Source organism: Crocuta crocuta, unplaced genomic scaffold, assembly GCF_008692635.1.
Source record: "Crocuta crocuta isolate KB4526 unplaced genomic scaffold, BGI_CrCroc_1.0 scaffold36, whole genome shotgun sequence".
NCBI classification, from domain to species: domain Eukaryota; kingdom Metazoa; phylum Chordata; class Mammalia; order Carnivora; family Hyaenidae; genus Crocuta; species Crocuta crocuta.
The window spans coordinates 22206699-22224392 of NW_027532203.1; the positions used below are offsets into that span (position 1 = coordinate 22206699).

The 17694-nt window shown below is 36.5% G+C and overlaps 1 protein-coding gene across 2 annotated transcripts in view; it reads right to left on the reverse strand.

Annotated features, from left to right (window-relative positions):
• PIK3C3 (phosphatidylinositol 3-kinase catalytic subunit type 3) overlaps positions 1–16224 on the reverse strand; it is a 146337-nt gene extending 130113 nt beyond the window's left edge. For both annotated transcript variants that reach the window (XM_077777615.1, XM_077777613.1), the window contains exons 1-4: positions 16089–16224; positions 12478–12666; positions 7634–7777; positions 375–504 (exon numbers count right to left, since the gene is read on the reverse strand). In XM_077777615.1, the coding sequence (XP_077633741.1) occupies positions 375–504; positions 7634–7777; positions 12478–12666; positions 16089–16156 (531 nt within the window). In that variant the 5' untranslated portion in view covers positions 16157–16224. The remainder of the gene's footprint in view (positions 1–374; positions 505–7633; positions 7778–12477; positions 12667–16088) is intronic.
• Positions 16225–17694: the final 1470 nt, after the last annotated feature.

Genomic DNA, 17694 nt, shown 5'->3' on the forward strand with positions numbered 1-17694 from the left:
AATTTTACAGTATGTGAATTATTATTTCAACACAATTCGTATTAAAAATTAAATTAGGGGTGCCTGGGTGGCTCAGTCAGTTAATCAAGAGTCAGTCAGACTCTTGATTTCAGCTCAGGCCATGTTCTCACAGTTCCTGAGTTCGAGTCCTGTGTCAGGCTCTGCACTGCCAGTCCTTGGGATCCGCTCTTTCCCTCTCTCTCTCTGCTCCTCCCATCTCTCCCTCCTTCCCTCCCTCCCTCTCCGTCTCTCAAAATAAAGAAAGAAACTTAAAAAAATGAAATTTAAATAAAAAAATAATCCAAGTCATAATGTCATTTATACTACAGTGGACATCACTCAGATTTCCACCTGATCCAAAGTCTCTTTTCTACCTTGGCAAGGCGGCTCATCTGATCTTCTGAGAGAGTACTGCTTGTTCTGCCAGGAGTTTTTGTGGGTTCTGATCCATCTGCTTCTACATTAGGCCAGACTTTCAAGTCGTGCATCCCTTGGCGAAACATGCTAGGCGAAAAGAGAGTGTTCAGGGTAGAAGTAAATTAATGCAGTTCATTATAGGACATTTAGGTTCCTAAACAAGAGAATTCAACACAGGAAAATGCATGTCCTCCTGCCAAGCCTGAGGTCTCCAGTGGGTTGTAAAGCAATTAACTAAGCAACTAAAATCCATGTTAACACTGTTTTTTTACATGCCATTCTTTTCCCCTCCACACAGAACTATTTTTTATTTTTAAATGTTTTATTTATTTCTGAGAGAGAGAAAGAGAGAGAGCGTGAGCAGGGGAGGGTCAGAGAGAGAGGGAGATACAGAATCTGAAGCAGGCTCCAGGCTCTGAGCTAGCTGTCAGCACAGAGCCCAACATGGGGCTCAAACCCACGAACCGTGAGATCATAACCTGAGCCAAAGTCAGACGCTTAACTGGCTGAGCCACCCAGGTGACCCCCTCTACAGAGAACTATTAAGAAATCCTAAAAGTAGAGTAGAAACAGAAAGTTCTGTAATGGCCCACACACACACTTCATCAGATCTGAGAATAATAGAGACCAAATTCCTATCTAATGAAAGAATATCACATTTATAATAACTGAAACCAAATTTAAATAATTACATAACTCTCTACTTTAAGTGACAATTCAACACAGCAGAAGGTGAATTCAAAATGCTGGGATCTGAATCCCAGTGGTGCCATCAACTACTACCTACGTGACCTTGGGTATATTATCTAACCTCTGTCTCAGTTTTCTCACCTATAAAATAAGATTATAAAGAGTACCTGTATCTCAGAGTTGTGAGAAAAATTAAATAGATCAGTAGAAGTAAAAAGTACTTAGAACTATGCCTGCCACACAGTAAGTATTCAATAAATGTTAGCTATTATCATCCTTTCACTAGGTACAGGCTGATTTTTCTCCTGTCTTCTTTTGCACAAGAGATAGATCTGAAACAGAATACAACTGAAGATTCATATAAGAAAAAAGTCCCATGTCTACGAATCAGAGATTTAACATACAGCCAAAATTCAGTCTGAGCATGGTGATCCTGCTTTAAAGTGAAAAACTATACATATGATTAGTGATTGTCAAATTTTGTTCTAAAAGCTACCAAGAAGATCTAGAGTAAAGGTTGAATAAAGTTATAAAGGAGCGTTAGACAACTGTGTTTTAAATACGCTGTTAAGTCTCTGAGTGCTTTTTCATGAGGGGATTAGAGATGTCCTTCTGTTAATGTGTTCTCTTTTTTTTAAGTGTTGTTTTTTTTAAACAAGACCTTTAAAACAACAGAAATTCTACTCAAAGAGCATCTTCCCAAAGCTCAAAGAGCAAGGTGATGATTGCAATGGAAAGAATAAGACTGGAAGTGAGTAGACAAGCCCAAAGCATTTTGCACACTCTCATATTTAATAATTTATTTTAAAATAAAGTACATTATGGGGTGCCTGGGTGTCGGTTAAGCGTCTGCCTTTGGCTCAGGTCATGATCTACAGTTCTTGAGTTCGAGCCTCACATCTGTCAGCATAGAGCCTGGAGCCTGCTTCAGATTCTGTGTCTCCCTCTCTCTCTGCCCCTCCCCAGCTTGTGCTCTGTCTCTCTCTGTCTCTCAAAAATGAATAAATATTTTTAAAAAATTAATAAAGTACATTAAATATATCGATACAGCATTTTGCCATCCTTAAAAACATTACACTTAACTGTAAAAGGCTTACATAAAATTTTCAAGCCATTATTATCATGTTCTGACTAATGGAAAATTTCTTCACGGATTTTCCCAGATAAAGATTCTCACTGATTATGTAATGTATATAAGCAATGATGCCATGAACAAGGAGAATGGAATGACAAATGATAGCTACAAGCTCATAAGCATAATAAGATTAAGGTATGAGCATACTTGTTATAAGCTCTCTAAGGCTGGCAATAAACAGGTAACATCCAACAACCACGCAAACCTTACCTTAGAGGCCCCCCAAAAAATGCACTGACTAGTTTTAAAGTATCAAAATTCTCAATATTTATCTACCATATTAAAGATCAAAAAGTTATATTACAAAAAAGCACATAGCCAGCCTTTTATAAAGTTCACTTTCCTTCAAATCAGGTATAGATTCAATATCAAGCAGACCTGCTTAGTCTCTAAGAAACTGGGTACAGTGAAGCAATAATGCCACTTTAAATGAATATCCTTACATGTACCTTGAGAAACAGCAGAAGGCCTGCCTTCCTTCTCTCTACCTCTGTATCCCCCAGTGAATACTGTGACTGGCTGACTGTAACTAAATCAAAAATAAGTACATTTGGCAGGAAGTCAGTTTACTAAATGATTTAGGTACCTTGGGATGGATCTGGAGAGAAGATTTAAGGATACGGGATGTGGAGGGAAGGGGTGATGCCAAGTGACTCAAATGATCAAGTGAACATATTACTTTCTTTTGACACTAATGGAACCTTTGCAGAGAGTTACACAGCCTCCAGGTGGCAAGCCAAAAGATGTTCAGAGCTTCATGTCCACTTGGGAAATTAAACCAAACAGGCAAGACAAAAGAAAAAGCAGAGTGGGATCTCCTTCAGACTCCAGCGGAGGGCCCAGCAACAGCTGCTGCTGACACTCCAGCTCCCAGTGCCAAGCCACTACCACAGCCACTGCCCTGACTTCTGAATTCACATGTGGAAAAACATCTGCAAGAGAAATCTGCAGCCTGCTTATAGTTCTTTGCCAACTCAATCTACTGATCAATCCTTTTTTTAGCTACTTAGAAACCTCACAAGCTAAACTTTCAAAATGAGGACAATTAGTTATTCTAGCTGTATCTTAAGAGATGAGTCTTTCAATTATTAATTATATATTCTCCAAGAAGCACTGCTTCAAACAGACTCAAGTATACAAAAAACAGACATTAGCAAATAGCAAGAGTTGACAGTCACAAGGTTCCCAATACTATAAGACAACTATCACCTTGCTTGAAGACCACTTCTTAAAAGCTACTGATAAGTCCTTATCAGGACTACTTAGGGGAAAAGGTGAGGAGCAACTGGGGTTACGTCATTGTTCAGGAAACATCTAAAGAAACTAGTCTAAAGCACAGCTTCCTTAAGTCACAAAAACTGTGGTGGCATGTGAAATGATTTTTAATGGTAGGAAGAAAAAAAAATCTGCAGCAGCTTCCGGCTGAGGTCACCCAGAATAGAGATGCTGCACTCCCTCCTGAAATGTCAGCAGCAGCATGCAGAGAAGCAGCTGTGACCCCGCAGTACCAGTGGAGGTGTGCACCCTGCCACAGCACTGGGACATCCCGAGCAGCCACACACAAAGCTGCACACAGTCTAGTACCATGCCAGGAAATGCCAGGGCTTATATGCGGCACAACCCGGTTCACCTCAAGGAAAGGCCCCTTGAGAAAAAGGAATTATTTCAATTTCATAAAGTTTCTTATGCTTCCTTTTTCTGAGGTGAAGGTCAGGATAAATGTCAGCCTAGAGGGAACAGGAATAGTGATCCAGCTTTTCTTCATTCATTCCCCACTGTTCAAAATATCCAGAAACCTCTACTGAAATCTGATGTTATCATTTGGCTAACTAACATACAACCACAAAGGAGGTGGACTGGTTAATAAAGAATACGTTGACGTAAAACCTTATCTTTTACCTTTAATTAAGTGACTGTGAGCTGAATATCCCCTTGTATTTAACTAGGCACAAAAAGAACCATTCCAATTAAAGAAGGACTTTTTCTATAGGCATTATTTACATATTTTGCAAATCAAATACATTTACTATAATTTATATTTCACTGCAGTTTTTCCTTCATTTCCAAAATTTCATAACAAATTCTCATTGTATTTATCACTGCCCATCAATGTTAAATAATACTTGCTTTCCATGCATATTAGAGATAATACCTTTCTTCTTTCAACCACATGAAAGTTAAAAAAAAAAAGAGCAAATTCAGATAATCAAGTAGAGACACTCAATACAGACATAAGGCAGGAATTCTAAATGTAGTAAATCAAGGAGTCCTATTTGAGAAACCCTGCTCTAAGCAAGGGAGTTTCACAGAGTCAGTACCGCTCTCCAGCACATTTCATTTGCACCTGACATCTCATGTGTTCAGGACATGGAGGGACAGCATGACCTAGTGTCCAATAAAGAGTTATGAAAAAATAGAGGGCTCTCCAAGATTCAAAGCCTTAATTTACTTAGTATCAGGAAAATGAATTGAAGTTTAACTCCCACCAATTGCTACCACTACCTTCATGGAAATATTTGGGGTTTAATTATTTCTTAAAGTACAACAAATATCACTGACTTATGTTCCAGGCACATTTCCATCATAATTTGGATGGGAGGTAAAGGAATGCTTCTCTTACTACTTTTCACATAGAACTACAAATCAAGCGGGCAACAGGATGAAAGAAAGAAAGAAACTTTGCAAACACCTGCTGGCATAAGACCTACAAGTAGACTATTATAAAAAAGTTAATGCAACGTTTCCTAAATGTGATCCACAGGCCACAGAATCACTCAGGATCCTGCTTACTAAAAATGCCAAATCTTGGGCCCCGCCACACCCTTACTAAATTAATGAGAACACAGGAAGATGTTTGTCTAGTGAGCTTACCAGATGCTTCGTATTCATAGGCTGATTACTACTGACTTCATGTACTTTTCAAAAACTTGCCAAAAGCCAAGTAAAACTGGGTCACAAATGTTGATTTGAGAATGAGTTTGTTTGGCTTTAGGCAGTTCATTTCACTGCACTTATGTGAAAACTTCGGTTGTTTCATACTTAACATCTACTTACATTGTCTCCTGAAACTATATCCTAAGGTCATCTAAAATGCAGAGGTGTACTAAAAGAGGTGCTTTTATGGCAAAACCTCCAACTGATATTCCAGAAGGTAAACCACTTATAAAGAGGTCAGGAGGAAAAACCAAGAGGTGTATCTGGTTGTCTCTCAAGAACCACAACCACACAGTAAGAGTAATCAACTGTTGTGCACTTTTTTACTCTGTGACAAGCAAACCTCACCCTAGTAGGGAACAGTGAAAAAAAAACACTCTAGAAAAGGAAGAATACTGACTGAGTGATATGTCCATTCTAACATAACATGCTATCTTACCCATATTGTATGTAATGTATCAGACTATGTCTAAATTTGTTCTTTCATGGATTTCAACAATAAATCCCTTTAGTAATTACATTAAACTAAAATATACTTTCACATTATAAGCAACCAAGGTATTCTAAATGAAATTACACCTAGATTTTATTCATGAGTTGAAGACTTTCTGACACACCCTATTCCTGGATGGCAAAATTCAATATTACAAAGGAGTCAATTCTCTCCTTTAATTAACATACCTAATTCAATACAATTTTCTAACAAAATAACAATGAACTTTTTTTATTTGAGGAAATATTAAAATTTATCTAACAAAACAGGGTATATCCATAGAAATTATAAAAAGAAGGCAAATAAGGAAAATGATCTCCATCTAGTATTAAAACATTTTATAATAATATTCAAAACTAACAGAATAGTTCAGAAATGTTATAGCTCATATTTACTGAACACTCTTTAATTATGTGTCTTCAGTAATTTATCATCATAAACTGTAAGATAAATAATATTGTTATATCATTTTAGAAATGAGGAAACTGAGGTATCAGGAGATTAAATAACTTGGCCAAGGTACAAAATTATTAAACAAAGGAGCCAGGATTTGAAACCAAATAACCTAGTTCTACATACTGCATCCCTAACCACCACCATATGATAGATTACACTGTTTCTCTTAGACTTCAACACATGACAAATTTAATATGTAAGGGTACCATTTCAAAATATTTAGAAACAATGGCTAATTTAATAAATAGTGTTAAGACATATAAGTTGCCATTTGTTGGTCTTCTGGTTTTTTTAAGTTGATTCTCAGTACATCACCTCTTTCAGAAAGTGATTTTAGACGAATCAAAAACTTAAATAAGGATTGAAATCATAAGAAGAAATCTTTTTTAAAAATAGAAAAGGACTGAGGTGCTTGGGTGCCTCAGCTGGTTGAGCATCTGATTTTGTCTAGGTCATGATCTCACAGCCTGTGGGTTCGAGACCCATGTCAGGCTCTGGGCTGACAGCTCAGAAGCTGGAGCCTGTTTCAGATTCTGTGTCTCCCTCTCTCTCTGTGCCCACTCAGTCTCTCTCTCTCTCTCAAAAAATAAACATTAAAAAAATTTTCTAAGTAAAAAAATAAATAAAAATTAAAAAGGACTTTCTAAAACAATTCATAAGCCATAAAGATAAAGGCTGATCAATTCAACATTATAATTTAAGACTCATAAGACTAAAAGTTCATGACAAAACTTAAAAACAAAAAGGAAAAAAAAACTTCAACGTCAAACAGACAAGTTATCAGAACACCAACTCATTCTTAAAACTGGTAAAGGGGAAAAACGTGAACATTCACCTGCCTTTCCTATATGCATTGTATACCAAGGTAACTCAATTAACTGATGAAAGACCATGTTGTTTAGAGGAAAATCCCAATTAATGAACACAAAAAGAATAATAGACTATTACCAATTCTCTAGAGATAGTGCTCCCTCTGTTCCAGGAAGAAAAAGAGAAAGAAAAAAATACCTTTTCACGATTATGCTTTTGTTACTGTTGTTGTTTTACAACAAACTTCTATTATCTGTAAACTTTTAAAAACTGAGTTGACAACTTTTCTATTATAATCACTATTATTATTAGTGAGTTTGTGCTTTTTAACTCTGCTTATTGCCCTGTCACTATTTTGAGAAAGCAAAAAAATGGTTTAACAATGCAGTTATAGTATATATCAAAGAACCTCTTATTCTAGCAAAATTCTAGTTTCTAATGACTATTTTCAAATAGAAATCGTATTACCAATCACGGATAGTATAGTAACATAAGTTGTACTTCTTAATTAATCTACCTGCATATCCCATAGGAAACATATGTCAAATTCAGTCGCAAGAATGAAGGAATCATGCGTACCAAATAGGTTTCTACTTCCTAGGACACAGAGAACCAGAGTGGGTACAAACTATTAAAGCTCTTCTGAAAAGAAAAGCTCTCCCAACATTCCTAAAAGATTAGAAGAGAAGAATGCTTACCCATATTTTCCAAAGAGCGAAACCGTTGTTCCTCCCACAGGCACTGCCTTCCCTGGTCCATATACATCCCATATAGTGAGGGCCACTTGCGCATTCCTGGGCAAGTCCGGGTATTTTACAGGCAGTTTGAGCCATTCATTCCAGCTATAAAAATAAAGTCAACATAAACATAAAGCTAAGGAAATAAAGTCTGTATGTGTGTGTTTGTGTGTGTGTGTGTGTGTGTGTGAGAGAGAGAGAGAGAGAGAACTTCCTTTTAAATTAACAAACCATACAAAAAGATTTGTCCAGAGAAAATGTTCCAAAGGATTAGGTTGGTACTACAAAAAATGTGACACTTACCTCAATTATGAAATAGGCAACTTCAATTTTAAATACAGAATAAATGAAAAAAAAATTGAAAACCCACGCTCATAAAAATTAACACTGATAAATTCTTTAATCAAGAAATTCAGATAATATCACTAAGACACAAGGAAGGTGATAATGGCTAATAAAAATCTGGTAAAACACAAACTTGTTTTGAACCAAAGTTTGATTACCTATAAGCATTTTCCAGAACACAGTTTTTTAAAGAGAAAAAACTCAGAATTAATTCAAAATGCTACTGAGGATAATATGGTCCTATATTATACAACAGTACCTCAACAAAGCAGAAAAAAAACAAAACAAAACCTTAAAGAGGTCAAAGTTAACTATCCACTACCTCCCTAACATGAAGTTACCAGACTGCTCTGGACAGACGTGTGACAATTGTTTATATACTTTTCTGTTCCTCAAGTTATTTCATCAATACTGATAATGCATAGCTATCAGGCTTCTTATGCTTTTAAAGCATAACTATATATATGATTATAAAGAATGTTCATTCTTAATGATTTAGTAATGATAGCACAGCTTTTTTTTTTTACTTTCTATTTATCCCTGCAAATTTTCTCGTGCATTCAAACTTCATACTGAATCTATTTGACAATTTCAACTCCCTTAAACAACAGATGGCTTTTAAAATCTCTAAAGAAAATTATGTAAACAATACACAAAGTAATACCCAGCAGACACATAGAACTGTTTCCCTCTGTTTACTCAAAATTATTCTGTTTACTCAAAATTATTATCAAAGGGGCATTTCCCAGTCTAGGTCAAACACATGTGCATCAGTAAGAAATTGAACAGAATTTTCAAAATCTTAAAGGACAAATAAATCATTTATACCCACCACATAAATTCAAGGATCTGCAGGAAAATTAGACATGACTATCAACTGAAAGGAGAATCAAGTCATTAAATCCTTTTCTTCTATGAAGAACTTAAAAAAAAAAAAATCACCTCTGAAAAAAGCCTTTCTTAAAAAAGCCATTCTTCACTAGATAAGCTTCAGAACTAAATGAATTTATTTAATTACTATATACAAGGTGGGACTAGCTGTAAATACTAAGTAGTGTCATCTTGTGCCAAGGGAAAAAAACACAAACCAACTTGACAATAAACTGAAAAAAAATTTCTTAAAAACTTTAAAAAAACCACAAAGATTAACCAACACAGGCTCAAGATAGAAAAATCAGCAACAATATCCAAAATGAACTATGAAAATTCTGACCTCTATATTCTGGCCTTTGACTAGAAGACGATATCCATGACCAAGCAATCATCAAACCTTTTGCCATCCAAAAACACCCCCCCAAACCTTTTTAAAATCAAACTACACTTTCACCTGCTTTATATACTGGACTTCTGCAGAAGAGTTCTTTTGAAGAAAATCAATCTGCAGATATAATACTGTTTCAAAACCCTAGATATTTAGAAATTATGGAAAGATCTGATCAGACATCAAAAAGATATGAATTCTGAACATGATTTTGTTCTCTCCCTCTTAGTGCATCATGCCTTCCACAGGCCCCAACCCTCACTGAGCCAGAGACTAAATCTACTTGGCAAACATTTCAAGATTGTAAAGCCTGATTCTGGATGGCTGGATTCTCACCACCCCACATACCACTGTACTAACCTTCTAGTCTGATCAGTGCACTCCTGAATCCTACTGTTGTCATTTCTGAATTATATTAGATTATCAGTCTATGTTTCTCTCTCTGAAGTCATGTTATATCCTTTGTGGGACAGGACAGAATGTAAATAAAAAAAAGAAAAAATATTTAAACCACTTGCCTACAGAATAATATTTACATATAAAACATGGATATCAGCAGTATTTCACACAAATGACAACCCTATTTAAATGCAACTAAAGTACAAGTATTCCTCACTATGGACATGATAGGAGAAGACAGAATAGACTTGGATAAATTTTGGATGAATCCTCACTATTTGAACTCTTACAACTCACTATCAGAATCTCAAAAATCAGATTCAGATCATTTGGAACCTCAACTAAACAAAACTGTTGTCCAAACTACGGGAATGCGAAATTTTACATTGCAAGAGATCCTTTTATAGCAAATTATTTTTCCTACAGTTTGCACATTATTTCTTTTATAAGTAAGTATATAGAAGATGACTGTGAAAAGTTTGCCCTCATGCATTTTAGGAGGACAACTTTTGGTTTGATAAACTGTAAAAAACTCAATTCTCAAATACCAAAGAACAGGATGTACAATATCTACAAATGTCTTTCCCGAGCCAAAAGAATATATTCAAAAGAAACAAACAAAACAAACAAAACGCCTATCCTATTAACCTAACATGGGTATTTTCTCAAGCTATTTCCTACACAGATGTTTTGAACATTGCAATTTAAAAAAAAAAAAAAGGAGCCACGGGTCACCTGGGTGGCTCAGTCAGTAAACTGTCCAACTTGACTCAGGTCATGATCTTGTGGTTCCTGAGTTTGAGCCCTGCGTCAAGCTCTGTGCTGATAGTTCTCAGAGCCTGGAGCCTGCTTCAGATTCCGTGTCTCCTTCTCTCCCTATTTCTCCCCCACTCACTCTCTCTCTCAAAAATAAATAAACATTAAAAAAAATTTTTTTAAAAGGAGCCACTTTAATTATTCTGCAGTACTTTATTAAGTAATCATAATTTTAAAAAATACAAAAAAAATTCAAACTTCAGGAGAGTGAATATGGCAGTTTTTATATCTTTCAACAATACATAACACCTAAAAAAGTGGAGAGAGGAGTTGACAAATGGGAAGAGAAGACTTTAATCTCCCTGTAAGTGGGAATTTGCTTTTTCTCTAATTTTCTTTATTGTCCTGGCATAACCACTATACAATTTCCCTCACAAAGAAAAGTAGAATTCACCATAAATGTTGATGGTCTAAACCTAATTTGTAGTTTTAAGTCTTTTTTGAAGTTACATGCCACCTCAAAAAACCTAATACAAGCTTTGAACTCTGTCCCTGTAAAAATGCACAAGATATAAAATTCTCCATACAATCTCAGGATTTTGTAGAATTTCTGATTCCAGTTTAAAAATCTGATATAATTAAGAAATCCTGGTCCATTGTTTTAGATGTAATTATGTACTATAATTATGTACTGTAGTTTTGTTTAAAAAAAAGAAATACACAAACGGGTGCCTGGGTGGCTCAGTCAGTTAAGCTTCTGACTCTTGATTTCAGCTCAAGTCATGATCTCAGTGAGATCAAGTCCTGAGTCCACGCTGGGCGTGGAGCCTGCTCGAGATTCTCCATCTCCCTCTGCCCTTCCCTTCCACGCACATTTTCTCTCTCTCAAAAAAACAAAAACAAACAAAAAAACACACACAGAAATACAGTTAAAATGATAAAATACCTGGAATATGCTTTAAAATAACTGTGGATATAGATGAAACACAATTGGCTTTGATTTTGTAATTATCAAAGCTAGATGATGGGGTCTTGGAAGTTCATTATATTATTTTCTCTACATTTGCAGGTTTCCAATTTTCCAACATAACAACTATATACATATATATACTTGAATGTGCTCATGTGTGTTTGTCCACAGAAGGACTACTACAGAAATTACGCTACTAAAATAGTTGGTTTCAATGAAGCCAGGTCACTAGAGCTCAGGCCTCTGCTCTGCTCTCTCTGAAAAACCCTTCTCAGCTGACTAGACCACACTTGGTAAACACAGGGTTGTACCCTCAACCTGGTATTCCATTTGGTCACATCTTGTCTTCATAAACACTGTGGGCATAAGCTTCTTCCTTAAGAGGTACACAACTTGTATATCCTGCATGGAGCCCACAAGGATGCTGAATAACCCTCATAGGCAGAACAACAAAACTGTACCATACAGTCTATCAAATAAGAGGCAAGAGTTTGAGTTCAGGACCCACAACAGTGTTCTGGAAAAACAGGAACTTCATGTTCACTATATTTACCTTGCAACCCAACAATGGTTTGCTAATGTATCATGCTCAGTAAACCATGAATTTTTTTAAGTTAGTTTCATATTTAAAATAATCATAAAAACCTGATCCAAATAGATGACAACAGATCTCTCTGAAAATCTGAGCTCCAAACATCAGGTTGGACTACATTTCAGACTATTCAGAGGTGTTCATGTATTTAGAGCATAGAGAGGCAGAATATTTAAAGGATGTTACACACGTATTTTTGATTTGGCTCATTTTGTGAATCAGTCAAGTAGTTATAAAAATATACCAATATACTGAATACAAACACACATTCACTTGTATCAAAATTGTACTTACAATATTATTATATATTTTATTCCATCTGAGGAGGCTACTGATTTAAACTATTAGATCAATGCTTATAGGTATTAAGTACAATTTTTTTTTTGAATTTCCTCTTTAATCCCTACCAAATCATACTTGGCACATCTATAACGAAATGGAAGAACAGTCTGGAACCCACCATATGCAAGACAACAACTTACTTCCATCTTGTACTAAATGCTTTGTAGGATGTTCTCACTGGCAAGGCCAGAGGCTTTCCTTCTGCAAAAACTTGACAAGTAACATAGAGATCAGAACACGTCTCCTGGTATAGTCCTGAAAACTTCAACATTGGGTCTTCTAGAACAGCTTTATAACTCTTTTGTTCTCTCTTCCCTTCCAAACTTCCTCTGAAAGTATAAGAATAATAATACTTATAGACATTTTATAAACATATACAGAACAAACACTAAAAATAGTTTATATTTATATCATAGTAACCTTCTGGTATCTCAACATTTTCCTGTATATAAAATTAAAGTCACTTTTACATCTTTTAAAAGACTCTTACAATCCCAACGTATCTAAGATCATTCTAATCTTCATCAACATATATCTCTATTTTAGGCTTTTACTTAATTTTAAATTCTGTCATCAACTCTTGATCTACCTTCTAGACATCAACAGTTTTCCAGGCCTTAATTTCACTTTATTAATTTCAAGCTAAGGACTTGTTCGTATATTCGTTCAACAAACATTCACTGTACTGGGCACAGACTTCCAGAAATGGTAGATGACATAAACAATACAGTGTTATAAAAAAAATGTTCTTTGCTTCCACTTACTTGTAACTGTATATTCTTTCATTACTCTTTCAATTTTTGTTACAACGTAACAAAACAAAAATTTTATATAACATATGTATAACACATATATAATATATATAAATACATTACCTGATCATATTAAATTAAAAAATATAGTTAGAAGTCATAAAAGAGGGGCACCTGGGTGGCTGAGTCCAACTGTGGCTCAGGTCACGATCTCACGGTCTGTGAGTTCGAGCCCCACATCAGGCTCTGTGCCAACAACTCAGAGCCTGGAGCCTGCTTCAGATTTTGTGTCTCCCACTCTCTCTCTGCCCTTTCCCTACATGCACTCTCTCTCAAAAATAAAATAAAAACATAAACAAAAAAATGTTTTAAAAAAGAAGTTATAAAAGAAACGCAGAGACATTAAAAAAGAGGGAGGGACATTTCTTGGACATCAAGATTATGTCAAATATTGTGCCTAGCATTTTATATACTCCTTATTACTTCTCACTCTTTTCTCATTTTGTAAATAATGAAGCAGAGACTCAGAGATCAAGCTCATTATTCAAGAAAACAAAGTAACACAGCTTAGAATAAAAACCAGGGCAGAAGAGGCCAAAGCCAGCCAATGTCCTTCCTACTACAGAAAGATAACTCAAAAAGTCTCAGGACCACCTAACCTTGCTTGGGAGCAAGAGCTTAGCATCCCAGACAGATGTCTGAAATGAGCCACCAAACAATATATAGGAGATGAGAACCAAAAGGTAAGGAGTCATCCCAGAAGAAAGAAATCACCATATACAGAGGCAAAGAGGCAAGATGGTATGTTTGGGGAACTACATATATAGTTTGGTATAGCTAAAGCATAAAGCTCACACGGCAAAGAAGGATCTGGAGATGAGAATGAAAAGTAGGTATAAAATGAAGCTAGGTGGGGGTCCCTGGGTGGCTCAGTCGGTTAAGTGTCTGACTTCAACTCAAGTCATGATCTCACCTTGTGGGTTTGAGCCCCATGTCAGGCTCTGTGCTGACAGCTCAGAGCCTGGAGCCTGCTTCGGATTCTGTGTCTCCCTCTCTCTCTGCACCTCCCCTGCTCACACTGTTTCTCTCTCTCTCAGAAATAAATAAAACATTAAAAAAAAATTTAATGATGCTAGGTAGACACCATATTCAGCACAGTGCCTGACATAAAGTGAACATTGAAAAATCTGTTAAATGAATGATCTGAAGTGAGGGTAAGTCAGTCAGATTTCAACTTTTGGCAGCAATATAAGAACATAATGGAGAGAAGGGACTGAAGTTTGGATCAAAGATATGAGGCAGGTAGATTTAAGACAATTTGTGAATGATTCAACAGAGACGGTAAGAGAGGGGTGTGTGCAGAACTCCAAAGTTTTCTGTCTTAACCAACTTGCTGAATGATGTCAGCAATCTCCAAAATATGGGAGACAATACAGGAAGAGTAGAGTTAGAGAAGGAGGCTAATGATGTGCCAGTTTCAGACAAGCTGCTTTTGAAGTGCTTTGGCGCATCCAAAGTGACCATGTCTCACAGGTGGTTTGATATCTAAATACAGCGCTAAGAAAGGAGACATCAAAGTGCAACTTGTTATTAAAACTGTAGCATTGAAATTAAAAGCCTGGGGAGAACAAAATTAAGAATTCACTATTCTCTGATTATATGATTCTAATTTGATACTTCCTGCCCCCCAATAACCAACAGTGGCAGTCTGAAAAGCTGAAAGACGGTACTGAACTTTGTCAAACTTCTAATTTATGATTTATCATTGTCTCAAAATACCCAGTGTGTGTCTGTTAATAACATGCCAGTTTTGTTTTCGTTTTGTTTTGTTTTTTACTTTTCTTCTTTCCTTCTAACATTCAAAAGTTTCAAAAAATTCATTCAGATGTCCAATAAATACTCAGACGTAGGAGACTGAAAGAACGCCCTTTACCAAATGATAATACAGTCCTGTATAAGCAACTAGTGCTACATGCTGTAGAAAATTCCTGAAATAGGTGTGCAAATTACTTTACAAAGTACAGTTTGGTTGCTGAATTGTTATTTTTATTACCACTACCAGATGGAGAGAAAAAGATCTGTCAGAGTCTGAAGTAACTTGTGAAAATAAAAAGGAACAATTCTTCAAAGGTGCATCTGACAGCTGAGAAAATGTACTCATTGCATGTATGCAGCCCTTTCCCAGAGGCACATTAGATGAATACTGAATAAACATATTATGAATGATGATATGATTCATAATTTATGATAGCTTTCACATATGAAAATACATCTATAAGACTGCCTTAAAATGGACATAATTTCCAACTCAGTGCTTCCAGTCCCCAGTCTCGGTTCCACTAATCTCATCTCAGGCTGTTAACGCCCTTGGCCTTTACTTCAACTGTGATGCCCCAAGATTTTCCTGCAAGGCTCTTTTCTCATATCTTCTAGTCCCTTTGCAACTGCCACCATCACCTCTGAATGACTTCCAACTTCCCTGGTTAAATAATGTCAGATGGTCCAAAGATTCAACCTAAGTCTCTATCACCTCCTGTGCTTCTAATAATACTGTATCCATGTACTCATCAACTACCAGATCTGCCTGTGTCTATTTTTCCATAATTTCTGTAGTCTCTCTTCCGCCGGCCAGCCCCATTCTAAACTAAAGACCGTCCAACTATTAACGGCGAGACGACGACTTTACTGAAACTCGATTCCTACATGCGTAAAACGTAAAACCCCTAAAGAGGTTGCTGCCAGCAGCAAAATGCTTCAAAGAAAGTCGTGGGACTTGAGGGCATATTCCTACCCCTCTCCTTCTCCCAGAGACCAGTCTTCAATCGGTCTTTGACATCGCCCCTTTCCACGCTCCCGTTCTCCTCTGCTTCCCTGGCTGCAGCCAGGCAGCCCCCAGGCTGGCCTTCTGGCTAATAAGCATCATTCCCCCCCAAGCCAGAGGCCCCCGCCTCAGCGTCCCTAAACCCCAGCAATCCCAGTCACTGTCCCGACTCTCTTACATCTTAAGCTGCACGTTGATGTCCAGGTCACAACTGTAGATGTAGTGAAACTTCTCCGCTTCCCCCATGACACCCCCGGCAAAAGCAGCACCAACCGCTGGGAACAAGGCGCTGGAAAGACGCCGGGACCGAACAGGCTGAGGCTCACAACACAGGCGCTCTTCCGGTTCCGCCTCCCACGTCCGCAGCCACCAATCCCTGCCCGGAGCGCAACCCGACGCAGCGGAACTCCCCGCCCAAGTTTTCCTTCTGCGCAAGTGCAAAAGTAGCTCACCATATTGCTTAAGGGTAAATGGGACTCTGGAAACGACCTATCTGGTTACTTTCCAGGCTTCCTGTGTTTTTCCTGTCTAAAGAACTTTTTTTTTTTTTTAAAAAATTTTTTTTTTTTTTTTTTTTTTTTGGTTAAGAAAGGAAGCCGTCTTTTGCGCTTGAGCTCTGCCTAAAATCCAAAGAAAATACGATTCAAAAAGAATGATAACAGTCTTTACTTGCTGTAGGCTAAACAAGGAGCAATCACAAGAATTAAGAGTTTTGCCACGTTTAATTTCTAGTGGCCTTTCCAAAAATTATTAACTTAATCCCTAAATTGCTATCTCAAACAAAGATTTCCTCTTCGTGCTGTGAAGAGTGGAGAAAGGACGAAAGAGCAAAGAAACCTGGGTTCCAGTTTGGCACTACCGATATCTATGTTACTTTGCTCAAATCACTTGGTACTTGTTTGCAATGGTAATATTCAGACCCAATTTGGATTTCAAGACAAGAGTAGTTGGAACGTGGAAACATCAAGTAACAAGCTAGAACTAAGTTTTCTGAACCCTATGAAGTCCTACAATGAGTATTTTTATAATATTTAACATCTAAACTAGTGATTTTTATTTTCAACTAGATTCAAAACTCCTGGAAGTCAAGAATAGTGTGCATTTACTTCAGTATCTGCCCCTAGTAATGCTCAATACATTACCGAGTTTAATAATTCCTATTTATTACTACTGGCTATATTGAATAAAGTTTCCATTTTGTATATGTTTATTTTTAGGTGCCACATTGCAATAGGAACATGGCTAGAGTTGTATAAATTACAGTAATTAGGGGAAAATGTTTCAAGGAAAAGTCAGGAGTGTAGCTGTTTAAGCTTGGAAGAGCAAAGAGCTTATGCACAATGTTTTGGCCAAAGTAAGTTCTCAAAAACATTTATGAAAGCAAGACTCTGGAAAAAAACATGATAGTTATCCTCCTATAACTTAAAGGTCCCAAAAAAGAGAAAAGAATTGAATTGTTCTTAAGTATAACTCCTACCAGCGGTTGGAACTTACAGGAAATGTAATAACAGCAAAAAATAAAAAACTTTCTAATCGTCAGAGCTGTCCAACAGTAAAACAAATACCTACAAGTGCCCTATGGGATAATTACAGGAATGGTTGTGAAGTTTGATGTGAAACAAGTTTATCAAAACTGAATAAAATAGTACAATTTATGAAGAATAAATTCTCTGCTCCCAGTACTAACTTAAATTACTTTTATTATAATGTTATTTAATGTATAAACCTAAGTAAAAACACCATAAACCTACATATATATAATTTATAATTCTTATAAATTATTT